At 47.7% G+C, this 22,074-nt stretch overlaps 3 protein-coding genes and 2 pseudogenes across 3 annotated transcripts; 2 read left to right on the top strand and 3 right to left on the bottom strand.

The window, feature by feature from the left end:
- Positions 1-2,257: 2,257 nt before the first annotated feature.
- LOC121603315 lies at positions 2,258-10,670 on the top strand (annotated as a pseudogene).
- Positions 10,671-13,115: 2,445 nt separating this feature from the next.
- LOC121603314 lies at positions 13,116-15,063 on the bottom strand. The gene is made up of 5 exons (XM_041931980.1): positions 14,782-15,063; positions 14,583-14,714; positions 14,310-14,522; positions 14,132-14,248; positions 13,116-13,247 (listed from the first exon to the last, which is right to left on the bottom strand). Exons 1-5 carry the CDS (start codon positions 15,061-15,063, stop codon positions 13,116-13,118), a joined length of 876 nt encoding a protein of 291 aa, XP_041787914.1.
- Positions 15,064-15,184: 121 nt separating this feature from the next.
- On the bottom strand, positions 15,185-16,231 carry LOC121603313. The gene is made up of 3 exons (XM_041931979.1): positions 16,115-16,231; positions 15,937-16,046; positions 15,185-15,861 (listed from the first exon to the last, which is right to left on the bottom strand). The coding sequence occupies exons 1-3, from the start codon at positions 16,213-16,215 to the stop codon at positions 15,185-15,187; spliced, it is 888 nt and encodes a 295-aa protein (XP_041787913.1). The 5' UTR covers positions 16,216-16,231.
- Positions 16,232-16,729: 498 nt separating this feature from the next.
- LOC121603312 (probable DNA-directed RNA polymerases I and III subunit RPAC2) lies at positions 16,730-17,292 on the top strand. The gene is made up of 3 exons (XM_041931978.1): positions 16,730-16,825; positions 16,898-16,998; positions 17,064-17,292. Exons 1-3 carry the CDS (start codon positions 16,808-16,810, stop codon positions 17,260-17,262), a joined length of 318 nt encoding a protein of 105 aa, XP_041787912.1. The 5' UTR covers positions 16,730-16,807; the 3' UTR covers positions 17,263-17,292.
- A 1,662-nt stretch (positions 17,293-18,954) lies between these two features.
- LOC121603311 lies at positions 18,955-21,748 on the bottom strand (annotated as a pseudogene).
- Between the last annotated feature and the right edge of the window lie 326 nt (positions 21,749-22,074).

Below are 22,074 nucleotides of genomic sequence, written 5' to 3'. Positions count from 1 at the left end.
AAAGACGCCACACTCGCGGTGGGGGTCGGGCCAGCAAGCGTACGAGAAAGCGTGACAGGAAGATTGGTGTGGTGTGGAAGTGCATCGGGGAAGTTGGTGTTCGTGGGCGTGGTGTTGTTGCAGTTGTTGTTTATTTACATGGGCAAATGGAAAGGATGCGCGGCAAGGTCTCGTTCCGCCACCACCTCGACCCTACCTGCCCTACCAGAAAACAGGGGGGTGGGGGGTTTCCTTTGGACAAGTCTTCAGTGAACAGCAACGCACGGACCACACCCACACACACACGCACAAGGCCTTCAAAGTGTATTACTCTCTCCCGCGCGCCACCCGCGGAGTCTCCATGGTGACCCACAAAAGCATCCTTCACGATTTGTGTGCGGGCAAAATGAGCCTGGGTGAAATCAGCGGTTCTTGGGGGTGTGTGGGACACCCTGCGGTACAGATAGTGAGAAGTGCAATAGGGGGATGGGGGGGACCTAACGCCCCTTCCCTCCACGAACGGTCTGGCACTCAACCGCGATTGTGAAACGAAAACAAAACTCAACCGTCGTAGTTGTAAAGAAGAACGCCGCGTCAAAGTGCACGAAACGGCGTTGTCGTAGTCGTGGTCGTGCGCAGTGTAAGTAAGTCACCGTGTGGCCCAAGTGGGGGAGGCACGGTCGTTCTCTTGTGCACTGCACTGCAACCTCCCCGTCGCGATTTCACGGCTGGGCAAACCTTGGTGATGCTAGTGAAAACACGTGCAAAATTAAACTCCCATCCCTCCGTTCAAGGATGGATCGCTTGAACAAGGGCAGCAGCGAGAGCGAGCCGTTCCATCTTCGGGTGTATTTTAGAGCAGCAAAAACTGTCTCGGTCGCTAATTTACTATAATTAAACCTGTCAAACACCGAGCGGTGAAGGAAGGACAGTGCAAACACATGACTTGCTGAGATCATCACCTTCCCCCGGGTTTGGAATTCCAAAAATATTTTATACTTTTTGGACTCGGGAATCGTATCAATTATGGTTTCAAATCATCATTTGCACACAGCAAACACAGTAGCAGGCTGTGCATGCCCCTCGCCACAGTGCATATCCGTCACGGTGTCCCGCTTTTTGTCGATTTGTCTGCGGTGGCCTGTTACTTCTTATCAACGCTTTGTGAAACGTCAGCAAACCAACAAGCCTTGAAGGCGCAGGCGGCACACACACACGATGCGTGTATAATTTCAGTCGTTATTTTTTAAAGTACAAACGTGCAAACAAGACTGTTTATAATATAAGCGCTCCAAAGGGGTTCACGAAAACCCCGAACGTTGAGTGCGTTAGATTAATGGCCATACTATTTATTTGCCGAGACACGAGAGAGACACGACCACTGGTGGAATCCTATGTGGGTGATAAGCGTAGCGTTAAGCAAGGAGCACCGTACTCCAGTCGTTCGTACGTACAGGCGCAGGCAAATGGCGCAAGCAAAATGCGCTATGAGCTCATAATTATAATTGTCTTATCGCGCCCGTACTCGGTACTTCTTATCGCGGCCTTTTCCACGGCCTTCGCTCCCCCCAAAACACTTGTCTGCGCGTTTGTTTTCCATCCCCCGGAAATGTGTGCGTGTGTGAGAGTCGAACATTACCTTGAACTACTAGCCACTTTTTGTTTTTGGTTCGTATGTGTCGTCGAATCGTTTGTGGCTGTAACAAAAACGCTGATGAAAACACACTTTTGGCGCTAAACGGAGTAGCAACCGCAATCAAACATTTCGGGTAATGTGTTTAAATTTATCGTAGACGCGCACCATCGAGTATGCCCCGCGTGTTGCCATGGTTACGCTGCGTTAGAGGCGTAGAGCATTAAGCGCGATGTGTGGTGTTGTGGGAGTAAGCGCAACAGGTGTCATGCTGGCTGACTGGGAGCGCGCGTCCCAGGTCATGCGTACAATCGAGGTATGGAGGGTGAAACAATGGCGGTGTGTTTACTTTTAGGTCGCGTTTTAAACATGTGCAATAGCAGCAGCAATTGATTCCGCACCCTCACCCGCCAAACAAATCCCGCCTCGACGGGTGCAGTCGAGCGTGTGCTGGGTCGGTTCCGGCGGACCACAAAAATGAACAACCCAACACCCTGCGAAAGGGGGCGGATTGATGAGCGATGCAGACAAAACAACGAAGAAGATGTTTCGTCGTTTATTGGTATTTTTGTTTTCTTCCAGCTCGGAATAGAACGAACGGAACAGGTTCTCGAGGAAGGGAGGATTAATGCGGTGCTGGTGCTGTGTTTCCCAACTTTTATGTGTAGATTGGCACGGAAAAGTACGCTTCACGTCTAGAAAATGATAAATTATCTTTGCGCTTTATCGACACGCAAATGGGTTAAATTCCTATCGAACGCGTGACAGGTTAGCAAACAAGCTTTGCCAAGAAGTTGCTCACACCCTAAACCCATTGCGCACCGTGGTCGAATGGTATTAGGGATAGAAGCATAATCGAGACGGCAAAAAAAGCTCCAAACGGCAACAAAATCAGCGATTCGATTAACACTAAAATGTTCCTATCTTTACGGCGCGGTTCGTACGCAACGGTTGGATCACAATCCTATCATTTCTCCCGTTTTTTTGATGAGATGGAACCTATATGAATTTTTTTGGAACATTTTACCTGTTTCTTTTCGTTTCATTCGACCCTTTCTAGTTGAGAGTGGGATTTCTTTTCGGCACCAACAGTGACTCTACTCCAAAATCTGTTGTGCCTCTCCGGCTGTGTGATCCGACTACGAAAGAACCCTACTAAAACAAGGGAATAGACGCTCGCGTAGCTCTGAAATAGCTCACACCGTCGTAGCCCCGTTATTCTCCACACACCACAACCCCACCACGGCCGAGAAAGCGTCAATCGATAATCAACGCGCTCTTGGGGCTGCGCTACCTACTACTACACCGTTGGCGAGCAGCGCTGCTGCTGTTTGTCGCTTGCGGTCGCGGACGTTAAAAATGCGCCGTATGATAAGAAAAACCCGAGGTCTGGAGAATGGATGTGGAACGCTCGCAGCAAGAAGAGAACGCGTTGCGTGCTTTTACACGCCGTATCGCTTGCACCGTTGACTCACGGCCACACGTTCCTTATATGCGCATACTGCCGCGCTGTATCGCCTTTTTCGGCCGGCCGACTCTGGCTCTGATCCATCCCGCGCGCTCGGGCACAAGATTTGCACAAATATTGCAACCATCATCATTGATCGGAGGCAGTGTGGCCTCAGCACACACACAACGAGTCTCTCCCCATTCAACCACGATGATGATCTGTTTTCTCCCTCCGGCATGTCCGTCCTGTGACGACGATGTCGCTGGGCGATGTCTCATCTTTGTTTAAACGTAGAGGAAGACCGTTCCTCTTACCGGAAAGACCGTTGGAAGCTCAATTTAATGGCCAGGCGATACGGGCGACAATCGTACGTAAGGGAGAGCGGGTGAAAGGCGTATTCACCACACTCCACTCCAATATTCTCTTGTTTTGTTGTGCTCAACGACTGTGGGGTGATTCAAGGCTCCCCGCGCTAACTGATGAGCAATTTCGTTGGAGAATTTACGACACGGACTTTGAATGTCATGCCATTGAGACGCCAACAGTCGGTGCTAACGATATAATGAGAAAAACTGCAAACGTTTACCTCTTTACCATGTGTTAAGGAAGAATTCTGTGAATGAATGTGATGGAGTGGGGCAATATGTTTGTAGGAAAAAAGCATTTATTTGAACACCATTTGCTAATGCTAATGTTGCTTGTTCTGCGTACGTGAAGCAACTCTCTTCTTTGTCTTGTTACATTGTGATAAAAACCAATAAGCGGTGTATCACAGCTGAAAGATGATCGTCGTCGTCGTCGTCGTCGTCGTCATCCCGTGCCCGAGTGTGGTTGCCTTCGGTCGCGTTTATCTAGTGGCGCCACGTGCTCATCCATCGTGCCACATGCCTCACATTACGTCAAGCAGCAAGCAGCAGCTGCATTCGCGCTCGATCGCAAACAAACGCTTCACTTGATCTCGCATCCATGCCCCACAGACACCGCAGCACCAGCCTGCCTGCCACGTCCATCGTAACGTCGTCGCGGGTTCTCGTTGTAGTAGTACCACCCCCAACAACCACCCCTTTTTTCCTACCCATAAGCCTTTTTGTTTGCTATTTCTGCACGTTCGTTTCCAGAGCTTCGGGAGAAACGGATCCAATTCTTTGCCATACCATCTCACCCGCCAGCTGTTCATTCTAGCGAGTAGAATACCCCACTCCCGCCTCTCTGTGTGTTGGCGGCTCATTTATGAGTCCATTGCAACCACCCTTTTGGGTTGGGAGGATTCACTTTTCCTGTGCAGCGCACAGCAAAGCCATAGACTGGCGCGCGGGGCGTCTGGTCGTCCGGCCGGCAAACAACCGATTCGTGCTTAGTGTAGTGGTCGTCGCTTTGCTGCGTATCTTCTTCGTTTGCACACACTTTTCCCCTCGCCAAGTTCAAGGTCGGTGGCGGACGTTAGGTTGGTCCAGTGTGCGTCGCAAGAGGAGCTGGATCCCAGTCGAGCAACGCGCCTGTGCGCAAGAAGAGAGAAGCCAGTTCTGGAAAGCTCTTACCATCATTACCATTTTTCTCTCGTTTGCATTACATCATCGGCTTTAGGTTGGTTAGGTTCCTTTCATGTTCTTCTCCTTCTTCCTGTTTTGTGTTTCGGGCCTCTCGTCATATAATCCTGTTTTATCGCCCTTGCCATGACGTGGTCCGTGCTCTCGCCGACCGTTAAAAAACATCTTGTTCAAAAAAGATCATCATCAGTAACGACGGTATTGCGCTGACGTGCGCGCGTCTCTGTTTCAAATGCACCTTGCAGGTTATGGACGCCGATCTTGATGTTCACGCTGTCCTCCAACTGGCGAAACTTGTGTACGTGTGTGTGTTTTTCGTCGATGACACCATCACGCTATAATTAACGGTTCACTAATGGTTTTTCAAAATACAGATATATCGGCCTGTTTATTCAATTGCCTTCCGGAGCGAGATGATGATGATGATGATCATTCTCGACGGTGTTGTTTACTCTGAAACCTGGGTGAGGTGGCGTATGATCCATTGGTTTTGGCGTGCCTTTCTTCGTTGTTGCAACCTTACCCCCCCACCCCCCCCCCCCCCCCTCCTCCAAGAGTACTCCTAATGTACTTTATCATTGTTCGATGGATGAAATTTAGTAACTGGGACAGCACAGTCACACAGTGAGGTAGCAAGCAAGGAGTAGTAGTGTTGATGGCAAGCTATGCTGTAAACAACTCTTTTTTGAAATAGAACGTTCTTGTGGCGATCAGCAGTAGCATCCGTTTGTGCTGATCGATCGATCTTTTTTCGAAGTGTTGGGTGGGCATATGTGGGTCAATGATTGATGTGGTGTGGAAAGGGAAGAAGAATCGTTTGTGATCTGTTTGAAAGTATCTGTCCGTGGGGCTGACAAAGCAGAGAGCCATTATTCTTGATACAGAAGCTGTTGCTGTTTGCGTCATAAAGTGCACAAATTTCGTAGTACATAATGAGTTCAAATTGTTGATCCAAATGCTTTATGTTTTGAATTTTTATTGCATTGAGAATTGAAATCATATTACCGTCGAAGGCGTCCTTGACAGTGTCCTGAACCAATCATAGTTTAGTGTCGTAATAGTGCCTTAGTTGGCTCTTCAGCTGCCCTTTACGACTTGGTGCCTTGGTGGACACGTTGTGTGGTCCTGTTCTATTCCTCTTCCTAAACTCTGGCTCGTTGATGTAGTAACATTTTTACTGTTTTTTTTTAATCACTTTATACTGCAAAGATCCTAACTGTATACGTTATAAAGCTTTTACCCTGGCAGGATCAGAATCTATATCGATCGGAATGGAGCACCTTCTGTATTAAAACGAACAGGCCTTTGATGTATGTACTTCGCGTAAAGCAAACATACAATTTCCTATTCTAGTTAGATCTAGATTTAGATGGTTGAAGATTTACACAGGACCTCAATATTTCTCCAAATTTTAGTATCCTACATCAACACTTATTTCGTTCGACTACGATAAAGCTCAGATCTTAAATCGTTATGAGATCATGTTCCAAAATCCTGATCGCGATATCATTTTATCCGTATATATATATATCGTTACGTTTAATATTTTGATGATCGATGTTATGTTTTGTGTCATAAAAGTATTGAATTTTATTGCATACAACTGATGCATAAAACGAGATTGTCTTTCGTAACTTTCGTAAGCGAATCTGTTAGTGTTATCCTTCAGTTAGCGACATGAAAATCAATGTGAATATTTCCTTGAACTTTTGGACGACTTAAGCTACTGATATTTGCTGAAAACATAGTAGAACAGCGAAATCCTGAATATGGACGTTGATGATTCTCTAAAAGTAACTTACTGTGAAAAACTTGCTCTATTCATTGTATTATTGTTACTGCTTTCAAACACGTTCAGAACATTCAGCCTTCAAGCTATGCCCCATTAGATCGTTATCAAGGTATTCCTGCATGATTTCTCCCCTAGTCCCTGAGGTTCCGATGACATGATCAACAACACTGGATTCTGGCGAGTCTAATACATTCTTTCTATGTGAGTTCATCGATCAACTGATAACTAAAACTAGCCATAAATGTTACTGAAATAGTCATGACAAATTCCGGCTGAATTAAAATCATGTCATCGTCACGAGCTTTCTGTGATGATCAGTGACGAGACTCAAACAGTGTGTGCGACCATATGCTTGGTGACATTTAGTGCAACCAAACCTTGGTCAGTATTTTCTATCGGTGATCATCACGATAGTCATGGGAGATGTGCGATGCGTGCCACTTGAGACTACTTAAGCGTCAAAATGAGTATGCTTTTTTGCTCAGATGCTTAATCGTCCTACCCAACAGAGCATCAAAGCAGACAAAGCGAGAAGGCATGCTAATTTTATTTGCATGAGACCCCTTGCCAAGTATGTTCCAAGAATGTCGTGATTATCATGGGGAGAAAATGTTATGAATAAGTGAGTGACCACGAGTTGAGTGCTACAAGCATGTGATTGATCCACCAACTGTTTGACTCTCTCCCCTGATCATCACAGTTGTGTATGTGATCTTGAACTTCGTTTCAGTGATGAGTGTTGGTGACCGAACAGTGGCATTTGGCAGCACTGTTCACAGTCAGAAAAAGTCATGATTATGTTTGCGTTATGTTTGCATTAAACTCAGCTTACTCAAGTCACTAAAAGTCAGAGTATTGCGTTGGACTGAAGCATTCGCTCGTCGCGTTCGACATGTCATGGCATACATTCATTCAATATCAATCAGCAATAACATCAAGCTACCACGGATATATTCATTGTTTTCGATTGTATTATCACATGATGCTCGTGACATTTTGCCTTGAACCTTCCTTACGCTGGAAATGACCAAGAGCTAATATAGATAAAGAGAGATACTTTCTCAGGGAATTAAATATATAAATACAGACATGAGCAAGATACGAGAGAATTGGTTTTGGAGAAAGCCCTTCGAGTAGGTCCTAAACAACGTGTCGATCGTGAAATTTCAGAAATTAATCTTCAAATTCTAATTGGTGTTTTCTCTCTCCCGATTGCAGGAAAAATCTCGTCCGAGCATCGTGCGAACTCACGATTCGAAAAACCCTCCGACTACGTACAGTACCTGCACGAAGGCGACTACCTGAACCGAACGAACAAGCTACTCGCCTGCCTGGAAAGTCTACGCGTCGCGCTGACCAGCAATCCGATCAGCTGGATCAAGGACTTTGGCGAGGATGGCATCAACGAGATCGTGTCCCTGCTGCGGTACTGCAAAACGGTACCGCGCCGCATGCACAAAATCGAGTACGAGTGTCTCCGCTGCCTGAAGGCGATCCTGAACAACTCCTGGGGCCTGAACGTGATCCTAACACCCGATCAGCATGCGGTAGTGCTACTGCTGGCGCAGTGCATCGACACCACCCAGCCGCACACGATGTGCGAAGCGATCAAGCTCCTGTCCGCCCTGACGCTGCTGAAGGATCGCAACGGGTACGAGAAGGTGCTGCGGGCCATCACCAACGTCAGCTCGATGCGGAAGCCGGGCGCGGAGCGGTTCCGCCCGATCGTGGAGGGCCTGCTGATGGACAACGATCGCAACTACGAGCTGACCTGCAGCACGATGATCTTCATCAACTGCATCATCAACACGCCGACGGACATCAACTTCCGGCTGCATCTGCGCTGCGAGATCATGCGCGCCGGGCTGTACGAGCGGATCGACCAGCTGTCCGAGATGGTGGACAAGTGTGGCAACGAGAATCTGGTGAACCACATCAAGATCTTCAACAGCTACCGGGAGGAGGATTTCGAGGAGTTTAGCAATCGCTTCGACAACGTCCGGCTCGAGCTGGACGATATGAACGATTGTTTCGAGCTGCTGAAGAACCTGGTCGCCGACACGGCGAGCGAACCGTACTTCCTGTCGATCCTGCAGCATCTGCTGTTCATCCGGGATGATCACCAGTACCGGCCGGCCTACTTCAAGCTGATCGAGGAGTGCGTTTCGCAGATCGTGCTGCACAAGAGCGGCTACGATCCGAACTTTGACAGCCGCGACTTCCACATCGACACGAGCACGCTGCTGGACGACATGCGGAGGAAGACGAAGCAGATTGAGAGCAAAAAGTCGGAGGACTTCGAGAAGCGCATGACCGAGCTGCAGACGGCCAAGCAGGAGGCGGAGGCGCGCGTGGCCGCGCTGGAAGACCGCCTCAAGGAGATCGAGGCGACCGGTGTGGTCGTGTCGCCGAAGGGGAAGAGCAAGCTACCTCAAATCACCATTCCACCGCCACCGCCCGGTTTGCTGCCCGGCGGTGGCCCTCCTCCACCTCCTCCCTGTCCCGGTGCCGTACCCGTCATGATGGGTGGTGGTGGTGGTGTGCCTCCTCCACCTCCACCACCGTTCCCGGGAGCGGCGGCGGGAGGTCCACCACCGCCGCCCCCGATGCCCGGCATGGGCGGTCCGCCACCTCCCCGCCACCGATGATGATGATGGGTATGCGGCCGCCGGGAATGCCACCACCGTTCCCGAACGCCGCCCCCAAGCCGCTCCCGTACGGGCTGAAGCCCAAGAAGAAGTGGGACACGGATGGGCCGATGAAGCGCGCCAACTGGAACGGGCTGGACGCTAAAAACCTGTCCGAAAACTCGTTCTGGGTGCAGGTGCAGGAGGAGCAGCTGGCCGACAATGACATGTTCGCCCGGCTCGCCCTCAAGTTCTCCTCCAAGCCGGCGAAACCGATCGACAAGGACGCGGCCGACCGGCCCCAATCGTCGAAGAAGAACGTCGATCTGCGCGTGCTGGACGCGAAGGCGGCCCAAAACCTGTCCATCCTGCTCGGCGGCTCGCTGAAGCATCTGTCCCACGAGCAGATCCGCACCTGCCTGCTGCGCTGCGACACGTCCGTGCTGAGCCCGAGCGTGCTGCAGCAGCTCATCCAGTACCTGCCGCCGCCCGACCAGCTCAAGCGGCTGCAGGAGATCCGGGCGCGGGGCGAAGATTTGGCCGGGGCGGAGCGGTTCGCGGCCACGATCGGCGACATCAAGCGGCTCGGCGCTCGGCTGCAGAGCCTCAGCTTCAAGATCGATCTGCCCGACATGGTGCAGGACGTGAAGCCCGACATAGTGGCGGGCACGGCGGCCTGCGAGGAGGTAAAGAAGAGCAAAAAGTTTGCCAAGGTGCTGGAGCTGATCCTGCTGCTCGGCAACTACATGAACTCGGGCTCGAAGAAGGACCCGGCGTACGGGTTCGAGATGAGCTTCCTACCGAAGCTGTCCAGCACGAAGGACCACGAGAACAAGCAGACGCTGCTGCACTATCTGGCCGAGGTGATCGAGAGCAAGTTCCCGGATGCGCTCACCTTCTACGAGGATCTGTCCCACGTGGACAAAGCGTCCCGCGTCAGCCTCGACACGATCCAGAAGACGATGCGCCAGATGAACAACGCGCTGAAGAACCTCGAGTCCGATCTGAACAACAACAAGGTGCCGCAAAGCGAGGACGACCGCTTCCTGGAGGTGATGGGCCAGTTCGCGGTGGAGTGCCGCGCGCAGGTGGAGGTGCTGGGCCGCATGTTGGCCCAGATGGAGTCACTGTTCGGCAGCTTGTCCGAGTACTACTGCTTCGATCCGGCCAAGTACACGATGGAGGAGTTCTTTACCGACATCAAAACGTTCAAGGACGCGTTCGTGCAGGCGCACGCCGACAACTGCCGGTTGCGCGAGGAGGAGGAAAAGAAGCGCCGAGCGCAGGAGGCAAAGGAACGGTCCCAGCGCGAACTGCTCGAACGGCAGCAGCAGCGCAAGGTCGATCTGATCAACATTGATGCGGCGCAAACGCAGGAAGGCGTGATGGACAGCCTGCTCGAGGCGCTCCAGACCGGGTCGGCGTTCGGCAATCGGGAGCAGCGGCGAAGGCGCGGCCCACGGCCAGCCGGTGCCGAGCGGCGGGCCAGCTGAACCGCAGCCGGTCGCGAACGGGCATCACGGCGAGTGCGTTCTCCAGCCGGGAGATGCTGTCGGAGCTGCTCGGACCGCTTAGTGCCCCCCGCGTGTGTTGCCAGGGAGTGTGCCACGGAGTACCACAGAGTACCACGGAGTGTGTATAGTTTTGAGATTCATTTTGCAAAATGGGATTCCCCTCTTTAGCGGACCCAGTTGCGCAAGGGCAATTTTACAAGGACTGTGTGTGTGAGAGAGCGTTGTTTTTTAATCCAATTGGAACGGAACATTATCCAGAAAATTCAGTATTCTTCTCTTTTTTTTACATGAACATAATTACACTAGGATGCAATAATAATAATACACGCTGAGGATGGGAAAAATTGTAGCTATATTGGGTGCACATAGGGATAGAAAGGGAACTACAATGCCATCCGTGAGCACAGTGTCCCTCTTTCCTGGAAAAGAAAAAAAAGAAACCACCGTTCCATGATCTATTTCTTCGATGGACGATGGTCATCATTATAAGGAAAGAGAGAGAGAGAGGAGAGAGAGAGAGAGAGAGAGAGAGAGAGAGAGAGGGGAGAGAGAGAGAGAGAGAGAGAGAGAGAGAGAGAGAGAGGAGAGAGAGAGAGAGAGAGAGAGAGAGAGAGAGAGAGAGAAAAAAAAAATGCCAACGCCAAAATCCGCAAAAAAAAAAAACTGGCGATCGTCTTACCTTAACCACACAACGCAAAAGACTTATAAAACACACACACCAGAGAGAGACAAAAGCGCCTTATAATTAAAGGTTGGAGTTAAACCCCCAAGAATGTGAAACAAAAACCGTGATAAATGAACGAATTGTAAGCACAAAACCCGCGGCGCCACACACTTCTCCTAAAGTGCCGACGCACGCACGCCCGACGTCCTTTAGTTTAGCAATTGCGCGTGATCTTTGCGGGAGACCACCGTAGAGAACACAAAACAACAAGTAGTAAGATAGGATAGGAGACCGATGGGGCTGGAGTTAAAATCGAGTTGTAAAATAATACGTACGCGTCAAGGATAATAATGGGATATAATGGGTCGCCGTCGCAATGGGAGGTTTCTATCCGCGCCATACAACACCAAGCACAACACATGATGCAAAAAAGAAAGGAACCATCCCACCCTTTTTTGAGCCCTTTTATTGAGCTGGTATAGGGGCAGCAGAAGCACAAACAACAAACAACAACAAAAGACACCAATGGCCTGGAATGAGTGAGAGTGAGAGGGAATGAGATTTATAAAATCGAGATGTGCCTCTTCTATGTCTTGCTTATTTGTTTAATTTTTCCCCCGGACACCAAACGGCTGCCGTGTTCGTGGTAGGTGCAAAGCATACATTAACAAACATTTCGTTCTTTTTGCCACACACATCGCGATCACAAAAAGTGTGCAAAGAAAAAGGGAGATAGATAGAGACAAACAAACAATCCAATTGGAATCCACCACAACGAATGAAATTACAAGAAATTGTCTGTTTGCTACACTAATCCTAAACAAACAACCATTGTTACAAAATAGAAAAGGTATTATACAATATATACAAACCACAATATATCATTCGACTGCAAACCGTGCGCAAAATTACGTTTATTTATACAGTACATGCAACACATAAAACAGCCTTTTCTTTTTTGTTTTTGCTGCGATGGTGTTTACAGTTTTTTTTATTCATATTAGACTATAAGTAGATTTGTTGCTATACAATTTACAAAAATTTTTCTCTCTGTTTATTATAGTTCGACAAAATATCAACCTGTACAGATGTCCTTTTGTTAAGAAAAAAAAACCCGTAATAAAACAGAAAAAACCTCACATTTCTTAAGCAAAACAGCATTTTTATATAGGTTTTATTTTATTTTTTGGTTTTATTAAGTTAGTGTAAATTCAGCTATATTACAAAACGTATTTGATTATTTTCAAATTTATCTATCTTCAGTCCATCGAACGTTATTGCTAACGAATACAAATTATCTAGTTTAATAACATAATACGTCCTCCTAATGACGTATGTTTGTGAAGAAAGAACCATCTACATAACAACGTTTTCCAGGAGTTCTCTTAACTGTGGGACACTTTATTGACTCTTTCTTGCGTGAAATGAACTTAATGTAATGGGAAATTGACTGTATAGCACCCTTGTGGTACAAATCCAATAGGAATTTCCAAGTAGGCTGTCCACAAAGGGATTACCACTGAGTCCGGTTTTTATTATATGAAGTTCACTTCCTATAAGAAAAAGTCAAGGAAGTGTCCTACAACTATGAGAACCCCTAAAAAACACTGTTATAAATTAAGCATGCTACGGCAATAAATTAAATATAATTAATAGTCCATAAATAAACTATATCTACTACATAAATAGTGTAACTAGAGGAAGAAGAAAATTGCCGCAAAGCTTTAAATCACGTGAATAGAATAGAAATAATTGATAAATAGTAAAAAGTAATAATAGTAAAAGATGCTCGCGTACTAATATTTGCTCCGTTCCGTTTTCATCCACTCGCAATTGCGCAATGTCACCTGCCGAATGTGGTTTTCCTCGTTGCATTGCACTTCAAGCAGCCCGGCCTGCTTGAGCAGAATTATGTTTTTGAACAGTTTACACACGCCCAAACGTGAGCTGGTGCGGAAAAACTGATGCAGGTGGTGCAGTGGCACATATTGCACCCCCGATGGCACATTTCGCGCTGAACTACGAGCACTATATCGATCAGCTGTGAAGAAGCGTTAGTACAGAGAGAAACAAACGCGATTAGATGTGTGGTATTCGCAGTGCTGCACCATCTGCATGGCATGAGCATTACGAGATGTTCACCAACGAAAACAAAGGAACATATCCGTGGTAGCTTGATGCTCATTGCTGATACTCAATCAAAGTGCGTCGTGACAAACCGAACGTGACGTGCGAGTGCTTGATCCAACGCAATACTCTGACTGACAAGCATGAACTTAATTCCGGCGCAATCTAATTCAGCATCTAATTTTGATCACTCACTTGGTTACGACGTTTTCTGTCGGTGATAATCACAACATTCTTGGATATACTTGGCGTATGGTCCAAAGCATCAAAAAGAGTACGCTTTCTCGCTCTGTCTGGTTTTGGTCGGATCAAACAAAGCGAGAAACAATGCTCATTATGTTTCTTGGAATTACTCCCAAGCACCGGATATCTACCACGACTATCGTGTGATGCTCACCGACTGAAAATGTCGCGACCAAGTGACTGACCAAGAGTTGGTTGCACAAAATGTCACCAAGCATGTTATGGTCGCACCAACTGTTCTCACCTCTGATCATCGCAGTAGAGCTCGTGACGCTGACATGATTTTATTTCAGCCAGAATTTGTCATGACTATGTCAGTGACATTTTGCAAAACTGATGACAAGTCATAACATAGTCACTGACCAAACATTGATCGCAAAAATGGCATGAAACATGTATTGGTCACACCAAACGCTTTGAGTATCACCTCTGATTATCACAATTGAGTACGTGACCCTGACATGGATTTGGTTGCAGTCAGATTTTTATGACACTAACAGTGACGTTAACAATGCTCTTGTTGCCCTTGCCAACGGACGACGCAGGAGCACTTACCATTGTATCCAGTGGAGCCAACTCGGCGCACGAATCGATCTCCTCCGGGATTGCCTCCAGCTCCTTTGCCTGGTTAAACAGCACCGAGCTTAGATCGATCTCCTTTTCGTTCCGAATCTGAAAGAATTTTTAAAATAAGCATTTTTTTACTATTACTGTAAATGGCAATAATTCTTACTTCGGATGGTTTTTCGGGCCGTTGCTCGGATGAAACAGCCTGCTCTTCTTCGTTTTGCTTGTTCGACCGAGTGCGCTTAGTAGTCCGCTGTTCCTGGGGAGCTGTCAATGGCGGATCAGACGGAACGGCCTGTTTCTCTGTTTCCTGCGATACGGACACATTGTCCGCCTGTGCTGGAATTTTCATCACGCTCGTTTCATTGTTAGCCGCCGGCTGTCGTGCGAAAGAAAGTAAATTAGTAAATTAATTATGTAATTATATGATCCAACATACCGTGTCCCCTAAGACCGTTGGCAGCTGGAAACGATCCGACGCTTCCGCCAGCTTCCCATCAATCGATTCCAGTTGATCCGGAGCAACCGGTTGCAGGCTGGTGCCTACTAGATCCGACGTCATTATCGCTTCCTGCTGGAAGTATATGATGTGACGGATCGTTACTAATGGTGGCCTTGCCGCCCGTCCGATTGCCCACCGCCAAGTTGGATGTCTCTGTCGTGCTCATCGGCGGTGGATTGCGGGATCCATCGTCCGTCGTTTGCTGGAAGCCCGAATCGATTCGTTGGTTCGTTGCTGCCTCCCGCATCACGGGCACCGCTTCGAGCAGTTCTTGCTGCTGTTTGCGTTGTGATTGCTGCTCCTGTTGCTGCTGCTTGTAAAGCTCCGCCAGCTGATTTTGCACGTCCTGTATCGTTTTGTTCCACACCGTACGGTACGGGAAGCTAAAAATGTCGAAATTCCTCCTCGGCCGCGGCATACCCCGACCGGTACTACTTTCAAACGGTTCCAGCCGTTGCGTCAGCGTTACCTCCCGTCGGGTGCGCCTGGGACGCGCTACCGGCACTTCCTCTCCGATGAGCTACTTTCTACCACCGGAATCAAAGGAGGCACAGTGCTTGGCTGCACTGCTGAAGCAGTAACTTCTCCGGATCTATTCGGAACAACTTCAGCCGCTGGATCTTGCTGTGGTTCTTGCGCGCCCTGAGGCCAGATTCCTGTAACTCGGGCAACGCCAACTGTGCAGTGAGCTCCGTAACCGGGAGGAACGGTGTACTGGTTCCCAGCGGTCTCCTGAACAAAGGCGTATTCAGATCAATGGTCTGGAAGTTGTCCACCATTGGGGCGACCGCCGGCAGGGATGGAAACTGAGACAGCAACATATTCCGCGTCATCGACTGTCTCAGCGACATCGGCGGCAACTCTTCGTCGGTACACAGCTGCAAAAACTCTCGTGCCCCATCGGCCTCCTGGCTGCCAAAGTTATCGTCCTGGGGGAGCAGTTCCACCGCCGATGGCATCACCGTTGCTATGGCGTTGATTTCTCCCCGCAGCTGGTATGGATCGTTCGGTGCTGCTGCCGCATTGACGCCCTCGTTCGATCGGACCGGTTCCAGCGGACCTTCCATGGGGATTGGCTGAACTGCCGGTTCAACGATAGCCGGCACGGCAGGCGGTGGCGGTGGCGGTGGCGGTGGCGCAGGATTAACAGTTGGAGGTCCCGGAGAAACGGCCCTATTTTTGCGATATATCTTCGCCACATTCCGGTGGTAAGATTCTTGAAGCGGACACAAAGGAAAGAAAAATCGATCACTCACTCACACACACGGGGACATTGCCAGCGTTTACTTACTTTCTTGCTGATTATAAAACTCGGCCGTCTGCACTTGCTCTCCTTCGCAGATCCGGTCCAGTACCGTGGGATTGTTTTCCGTATCGAGCAGATCGTTCAGATTGCATCTCCTGCAACGAAAGGGGAAGTTGGATACAGTGTCCAGTTTGTGTGGAAAGTATTCCATTTGCTGATTTACTTTACGGTTCGATATTCATCGTCCGTTACAAGATTTGCTGCTTTAAAGTTCTCAAAGCTTGGCAAGTACTTCTTTGCAATAATTTTCGACAGCGGTTCCATCGCTTCCCACTGGCGTTACCACTATTTTGTTCTCTCGTTCCAAAATGGCTGGCCAAACGCGTTGACAAAACACGCACAACGGTTTTTCGAAAAACATCGCCATCGCGATATTTCATCGAAGCTGGCCCTTTGGGGGCCATAGTGGTCGATCTAAAAACAGTGATGGTCATGCAGAAATTTTTAGCATTTTTATGAAATTAATGAAATATTTCTGTTTTACAATATTTATGATTACACCAGTTTTAACAAAAAAAAAAAGAATTATTCAACAAAACGTATGAGTAATCTTTATGAATAAAATTCACAAAAGTGAGTTCGATCATGATTTTTTTCATTCTTAATTGTTATATAAAACTTTTATCATAACAAAAGCAAGCAATTTTTATGATTTACATTATTGTATGAATTATTAAAAACATGTAAATAAAAAAAATTTAAACGTCATTACGTTCTGCTTTGAATCGCCCTTTGTGCGATGTTTACATCTTCAGCGGCAGACAGTTCCACAACAAACAACAAAACAGCGGTCCTACCAGAGCCGGCGTGATTCGCCTTTTGATTCGCCTTTCAGCTCCAACTGTTCTAACCTACCATGCCGAAATTAGCAGAAGTAAGAACACGGGCATAACTATTTCTTTAAACACCATTAAAAAATGTCCCTCCTTTCCTCCATTTCCACTAGCTCACCGGTGATGAAAACTCCGGCGAAAGTTCGCGCACATTCGTGTTCGAGGACGAGGGCCACACGTTGGGCAATGTTCTGAAAAGCATCATCTGCAAATAGTAAGTACTGGCCGGCATTGGCCGCTTCGGTAGCAAAAAAATGACAATTTCAAATGCCTTTGCAGCCCTGATGTGAACTTTTGTGGCTACACCGTACCCCATCCGGCCGAGAACAAGATGCACTTCCGGATACAGGCCGCCAAAAGTGTTCGTGCAATCGATGTGCTGCGGCGTGGGCTGGAAGATCTGGAGCGGGTGTGCGACCATACGATAGACACCTTCGAGGCGGCAGTAGCGAAGTATCAACAAAAGGAGTCGAAATAGTCTTTACTGATAGCTGTTTAGCGGGTCTCTTTAGCGGAGGAAACGAAATTGTGGCAGTGGAACATTTATATCTGTTCATTACATATTTACATTAAAATATAGCACCAGGGCAATCTCCCCGGTTGCTTTGTTTCGGATTTAATAAAAACCATGTAACAAAAAAAGGTTTATTCATACCACGAAGTGTTGTTTATTCACGAGAACGTTGAACTGGCGGAGGGGGTTGTACTGTATTTTCAAATTGTAAGATCGATAGTTTAGCGTATTGCTCAGATATATTGCGCAACACTTTTCGGGTCGCTTTTAGACTCATTGCGCTCAAATATATCGTGAAATGTTCAACTACAATTATGCAAAACATAGTCCCCGTAGTATTAGATGAAAAAAATAAGTAAATGTTTGTGCGAATCCGTGAAGCACTACCATCGCAATAATCAGTAAAAACAAAATGCAACTGCAATAATATCAAGCAGCGAATACAGCTCAACATACTAATTATCCATTTAATTCACACACACACACGCACGATCTATCCAAATCGGTGTACGTACGTTTTAAAACCATGTTGTGCCGCCACTACATACTTCATAGAGGGGGAAATGGAAAATACCCATTTTTCCCACCACCAGAGAAACAAAATTCATATGCAATTATTTGAAAAATAATATAAAATACCTATCTCTAGGATAATGACGGTGGTAATACCATCGTAGTGAAAACCATCCACGAAGCGGGTTGCCATAAACAACAGCAAAGGGTCTGATGTGAGTGTTGTGTTTGTCTGTGCAAAGTAGGAAGAACAAGTACTCACGGAGCTATAGAGAAAGGGGATCACTCGGAGATCTCTTCGCACAACCCAATGCCAACTTTAATTACCAACACCGGCTAAACAACACCTCCCTTCTCCACGCTCCATGATCGGATAGACACTTACACGCTGAAAGAGAATTGCTGCCTGCGACAGGGTGGGTGGTGGTCGCCGGCCGGGTTGGTCGGTTGATTATCATCGATGGTGAGTGTGTGTTGAATGATGCGTCGAAAATCGTGTACAGTAATGATTTGTAGCAAAAAGGAGGCAAAAGCGAGAGCACAAGTTAGTTAGGATAGAGGGATGTGAATGGATTTGGTGCACTAAAAAAGAACCTCTGTAAGCCCTGAGATACTACCAATTAGAAGGGAGATGCAGAAGGAAGATAAGGACACACACACACACACAGCTGGTAATGGTAGCAGTAGTGGATGAGCTCCCCGTTGTGATACAGCGATGATTGAAGTACATTTCTCTGCCACATTCGGTGAGTTGCTGGGATAATTGGACGATGATTATTGTTGCTTTCTTTTTTCGGGTTTACCGTGTCGTCTGTCTGCCTGCTTCTGCTGCTGCTGCTGCTGCTGCGTCCATTTCGCGTGTCCTTTCGGTATTTGTACAGATCAATCCACCCTAGCGTTCCAACGAAGGGACTCCAATAAGATGTACGAACAACGCGTTCGTAACAGTTGTGCTTAGTTAGTGTTAGTGAAAGTGATACATTAAAATTAAAGTATGATGTTAACTGGTAGCATGGTACATCAAATCAATAAAAGCAGTGTAAAATATTGCACAACTGCCATAATGCGAATAAGGTCGCCAAAGTTAACTTTTGAATAAAAAATAATCGAAAAAAATTCTCCATTATCCTCCGTCTCTGTTGCTAAACTATTCTCACATCCTAAAGTATTTACCCACCAAACAGCGCGATAAATCGTCTATCTTTACCATGCTACTGGCCTCTAGCCCCATTCCCTAAGCAAAGGAATGCCTATCTAGAAGATGATCATGGTTAGACACTAAATTGTTAAATACCAGTACATCTCATTACGATTAAGGGATAAAAAGGGGGGGCAGGGGTAGGGATTGAAATAGCGCGTACTCTGTGCTTTTGCGCCCCTATTTTTTCGATACAACCATACACTGTGTCACGATTTAATACTTCCTTTTTCCTCCATTGTTGCGGCCACCACCGCCACCACCACCACCTCCTCCGTTCCCACCGTAGCTGCCACGGCCGGAAATTGCCGCCACCGCCGCCGCACCACTGGGACGTCGGCCACCACCACCGCCACCGCCACCACCGCCGCCATTCCGGTGTAATTTGCCAGAATATTTACCCGACGGTGGGGTGTACATTTTCTGCGACCGGGGCTCGGTTTGCCCTGCTTGGGGCTTTCGTATCGCCGGCCGCTTTACCATTGCCATCGAACGTGATCGGAGCGTGGCGTTTGTTGCCGGCCTTGGCCGATTCCTCCTGCTTCTGTTTGGCTGTTGTTTTGTTGTTGCTAACGGACAAGGCAGAGAGAGAGAAAGAGAGAGATGGTAAAAGGTTATTATTGACATGTACACATTGGTAAAAATTGCACACGAACGTTTCTTACCGCTTTCTTGCCTTTCGGGATAACCCAGGACAGCTGTACGACCGATTTGAAGCTGGCGGCGCGAATGGAACAGATCGCGAATCAAAGTGCTGATGTTGGAGGTGGTCTTCAGGGCGGTCACTTTAATTTGATTCTCTTCCGACTTCATTTCCTCCGCCGTTTTGCCCTTGACGGCTTCCTGGAGCTTCTTGATGTATCTGAAACACGCAGGGAAGATGAAAAGAAGTTAATGCAAAATGATTCTATTGAACATCAATAATCCCCTTTGGATGATAGCACTGTCAGGGATTAGTAGTTAAAGGTCGCTCCACTAGGAAACACGACCACACTCACCCCTGTGTACCACGCGCCAAATATTGCAGACGCGATCGGAAATCCTTCAGCTTTGCCGGATTCTCGGGGAAGGTAAGAAAATCGACCGCCTGTTTGCCGAGCGTGTGCAGTGCGTACAACAGACATTCGGCATGCGAAAACTGGAACGATGGTGTCTCATTTAGGTCGGCATCGAGCGGCGGTAGTGGCATGTATTCCTGAAACGTACAAAGGAACGAAACAAACGTTATTGGCTGTTCGGCAAGTGCTTGTGTTTTGTTTGCGTACCAGTAAAACTTCATAAATCGCTTCCACCTTTTCGGCGGGTTTCTCCAGCGTCCCACAGAAGCCCGACATCTCCGCAAACACCTTCAGCAGGCGCAGCTGTGTCTGGTGCTGCTCGTCCGCGGCACCGATCAGGCCATACGCTCGGTCGCAGAAACTTCTCGCACATGAACTTTACGAACTGGGTCGATTCCACCTGGGACTAGTGGGAAAACATTCATAGAAATGATTGAACTTTGGACGTTTACTTCCAGCTAGCTTACCGAAAAGTATGGCATGGCTTCGGTCGCACACTGAATGAACCGTTCGACCGTTTCATCGTCGGACGCCAGCACACGGGATCACTTTCCAGGTCCGCCTGTTCGGCGGCGAGCGTAACCAGCTCCACGTGACCGGGAAGCGTCTTGCTGAGCTTCGTTTGGTTCAGGATGGACATGCACAGATGGAATTCGTCCGAGCTTACGTCCTAAAGGAAAGAAGAAAAAAAGGTCATTATCAATTCATTAGTCACACTTCCACCCGATAAGCGACTTACCAGTGTTATCTTTTTCACTTCAGCAATGATAAAATCTTCCACCGCCTTCGTCAGTATTGGGGCTCAAGTTTCATGATTTGTTGTTAATGAACTGGAAGCTGCGGAATCGCGTCGTCTCGTCGCCGCCCCGATTTGGCTGAAAATGCCAGTCAGCGTTCCAACCGCATCGAACTGAAATATGGTCGAAAAAATATCGTCAAATTAACTACCTTTTCACCAAAAACAGTCATTCCCATACCTTTGCTAGGGTTAGCAGCGACTGATGCACCTGCAGCAGCTCGGTCGAGTCTTCGGTAATGAGCAATTGGGCCAAAATGTCGCCAATTCGTGGCGTATGCTCGGTCGTCTCACGGCATAGCTGTGGCAGATCCTTGATTGCCTGGCGTCTGATCTGTAATATCCCGAGTCGAAATGTTAAAACACTCCTCGGCATGATGTCGCTGCAAATTTCTTACCTGCGTGTCCTCATCCTCGCACAGGTCTAGCTGACTCTCGATGGCAAGTTCCGCCAGCCCGGGAAAATGCTTGAAGAACTCCCAATGAACTGGGACGCGAGACGCTTCTCCTTCGCGGAGCCCTTTACCGCATCCAAAATTTCCTTGTATTCCGCTTCGTGCTGTGGCAAAAAAACACAACATTTAATCCGATTTAACCACAAGTGTAAAACAACCTTTTCCGGCACCATTTGCAGAGCGGGTGAAAAAAATGATGGAAGCACAACCAACCTCGCCGATCTTCTCCTTGGCGTCACTCAAGATTTCATAGTTTTTGTACAGCTTTCTATTCGATCACCGGTGTTATCCATGGTGCGGTCGCTTTTGCTGCCTCTGTTGTATCAAGAATTCACCAAACTTTACTGAAAATATCAGTAAAAACTCTGAAAAACGCACAAATATTCACTGGTACGAAGTTGAAAGCAAATTTCTGTAATGTGTAGGAAAACGTGAGTGGTGCGTGTTGGTTTGATGTTGGGATCAGTGTGCCAGATTATTTTAGCGGTTTTCGGTAGGCGCATCAAAATTTTATCGGTAGTTTTCGGTAGGTTTAAAACTCGAAACATAAAAGAAGTAAAAGCGAAAGAAGTGTTAAGTGGATAGGGGGGGGGGGGGGGGTGCTGATGCGCAAAATGAAAGTTCCGTCTCACGAGAATATGCATCCTATTTAGGATATGGATTAGATTTGGTTCATCGGTTACACAAATGAAGATTTTTCGGAAGTGTCGATCTGAAAATTGGAATCCTAAGCCAATTCTAAGATGCACATTTTTT

This window comes from Anopheles merus, unplaced genomic scaffold (assembly GCF_017562075.2).
Source record: "Anopheles merus strain MAF unplaced genomic scaffold, AmerM5.1 LNR4001039, whole genome shotgun sequence".
In the NCBI taxonomy this organism is placed as follows: domain Eukaryota; kingdom Metazoa; phylum Arthropoda; class Insecta; order Diptera; family Culicidae; genus Anopheles; species Anopheles merus.
This window is presented reverse-complemented; position numbering and strand designations above follow the sequence as displayed.

Bases quoted from the DNA above. Each gene is read 5' to 3' on its own strand.
- LOC121603312 (XM_041931978.1), top strand. The intron at 16,999-17,063 runs GTAAGTACTGGC...ATGCCTTTGCAG, and splicing joins AAAAGCATCATCTGCAAATA to CCCTGATGTGAACTTTTGTG.
- LOC121603314 (XM_041931980.1), bottom strand. From the start codon at position 15,063: ATGCCGCGGCCGAGGAGGAATTTCGACATTTTTAGCTTCCCGTACCGT. The intron at 14,715-14,781 runs GTGGGCAATCGG...TACTTCCAGCAG, and splicing joins CAGAGACATCCAACTTGGCG to GAAGCGATAATGACGTCGGA. The intron at 14,523-14,582 runs GTATGTTGGATC...TTCGCACGACAG, and splicing joins CAACGGTCTTAGGGGACACG to CCGGCGGCTAACAATGAAAC.
- LOC121603313 (XM_041931979.1), bottom strand. From the start codon at position 16,215: ATGGAACCGCTGTCGAAAATTATTGCAAAGAAGTACTTGCCAAGCTTT. The intron at 16,047-16,114 runs GTAAATCAGCAA...CTTTCGTTGCAG, and splicing joins GATGAATATCGAACCGTAAA to GAGATGCAATCTGAACGATC. The intron at 15,862-15,936 runs GTAAGTAAACGC...GTCCGCTTCAAG, and splicing joins GTTTTATAATCAGCAAGAAA to AATCTTACCACCGGAATGTG.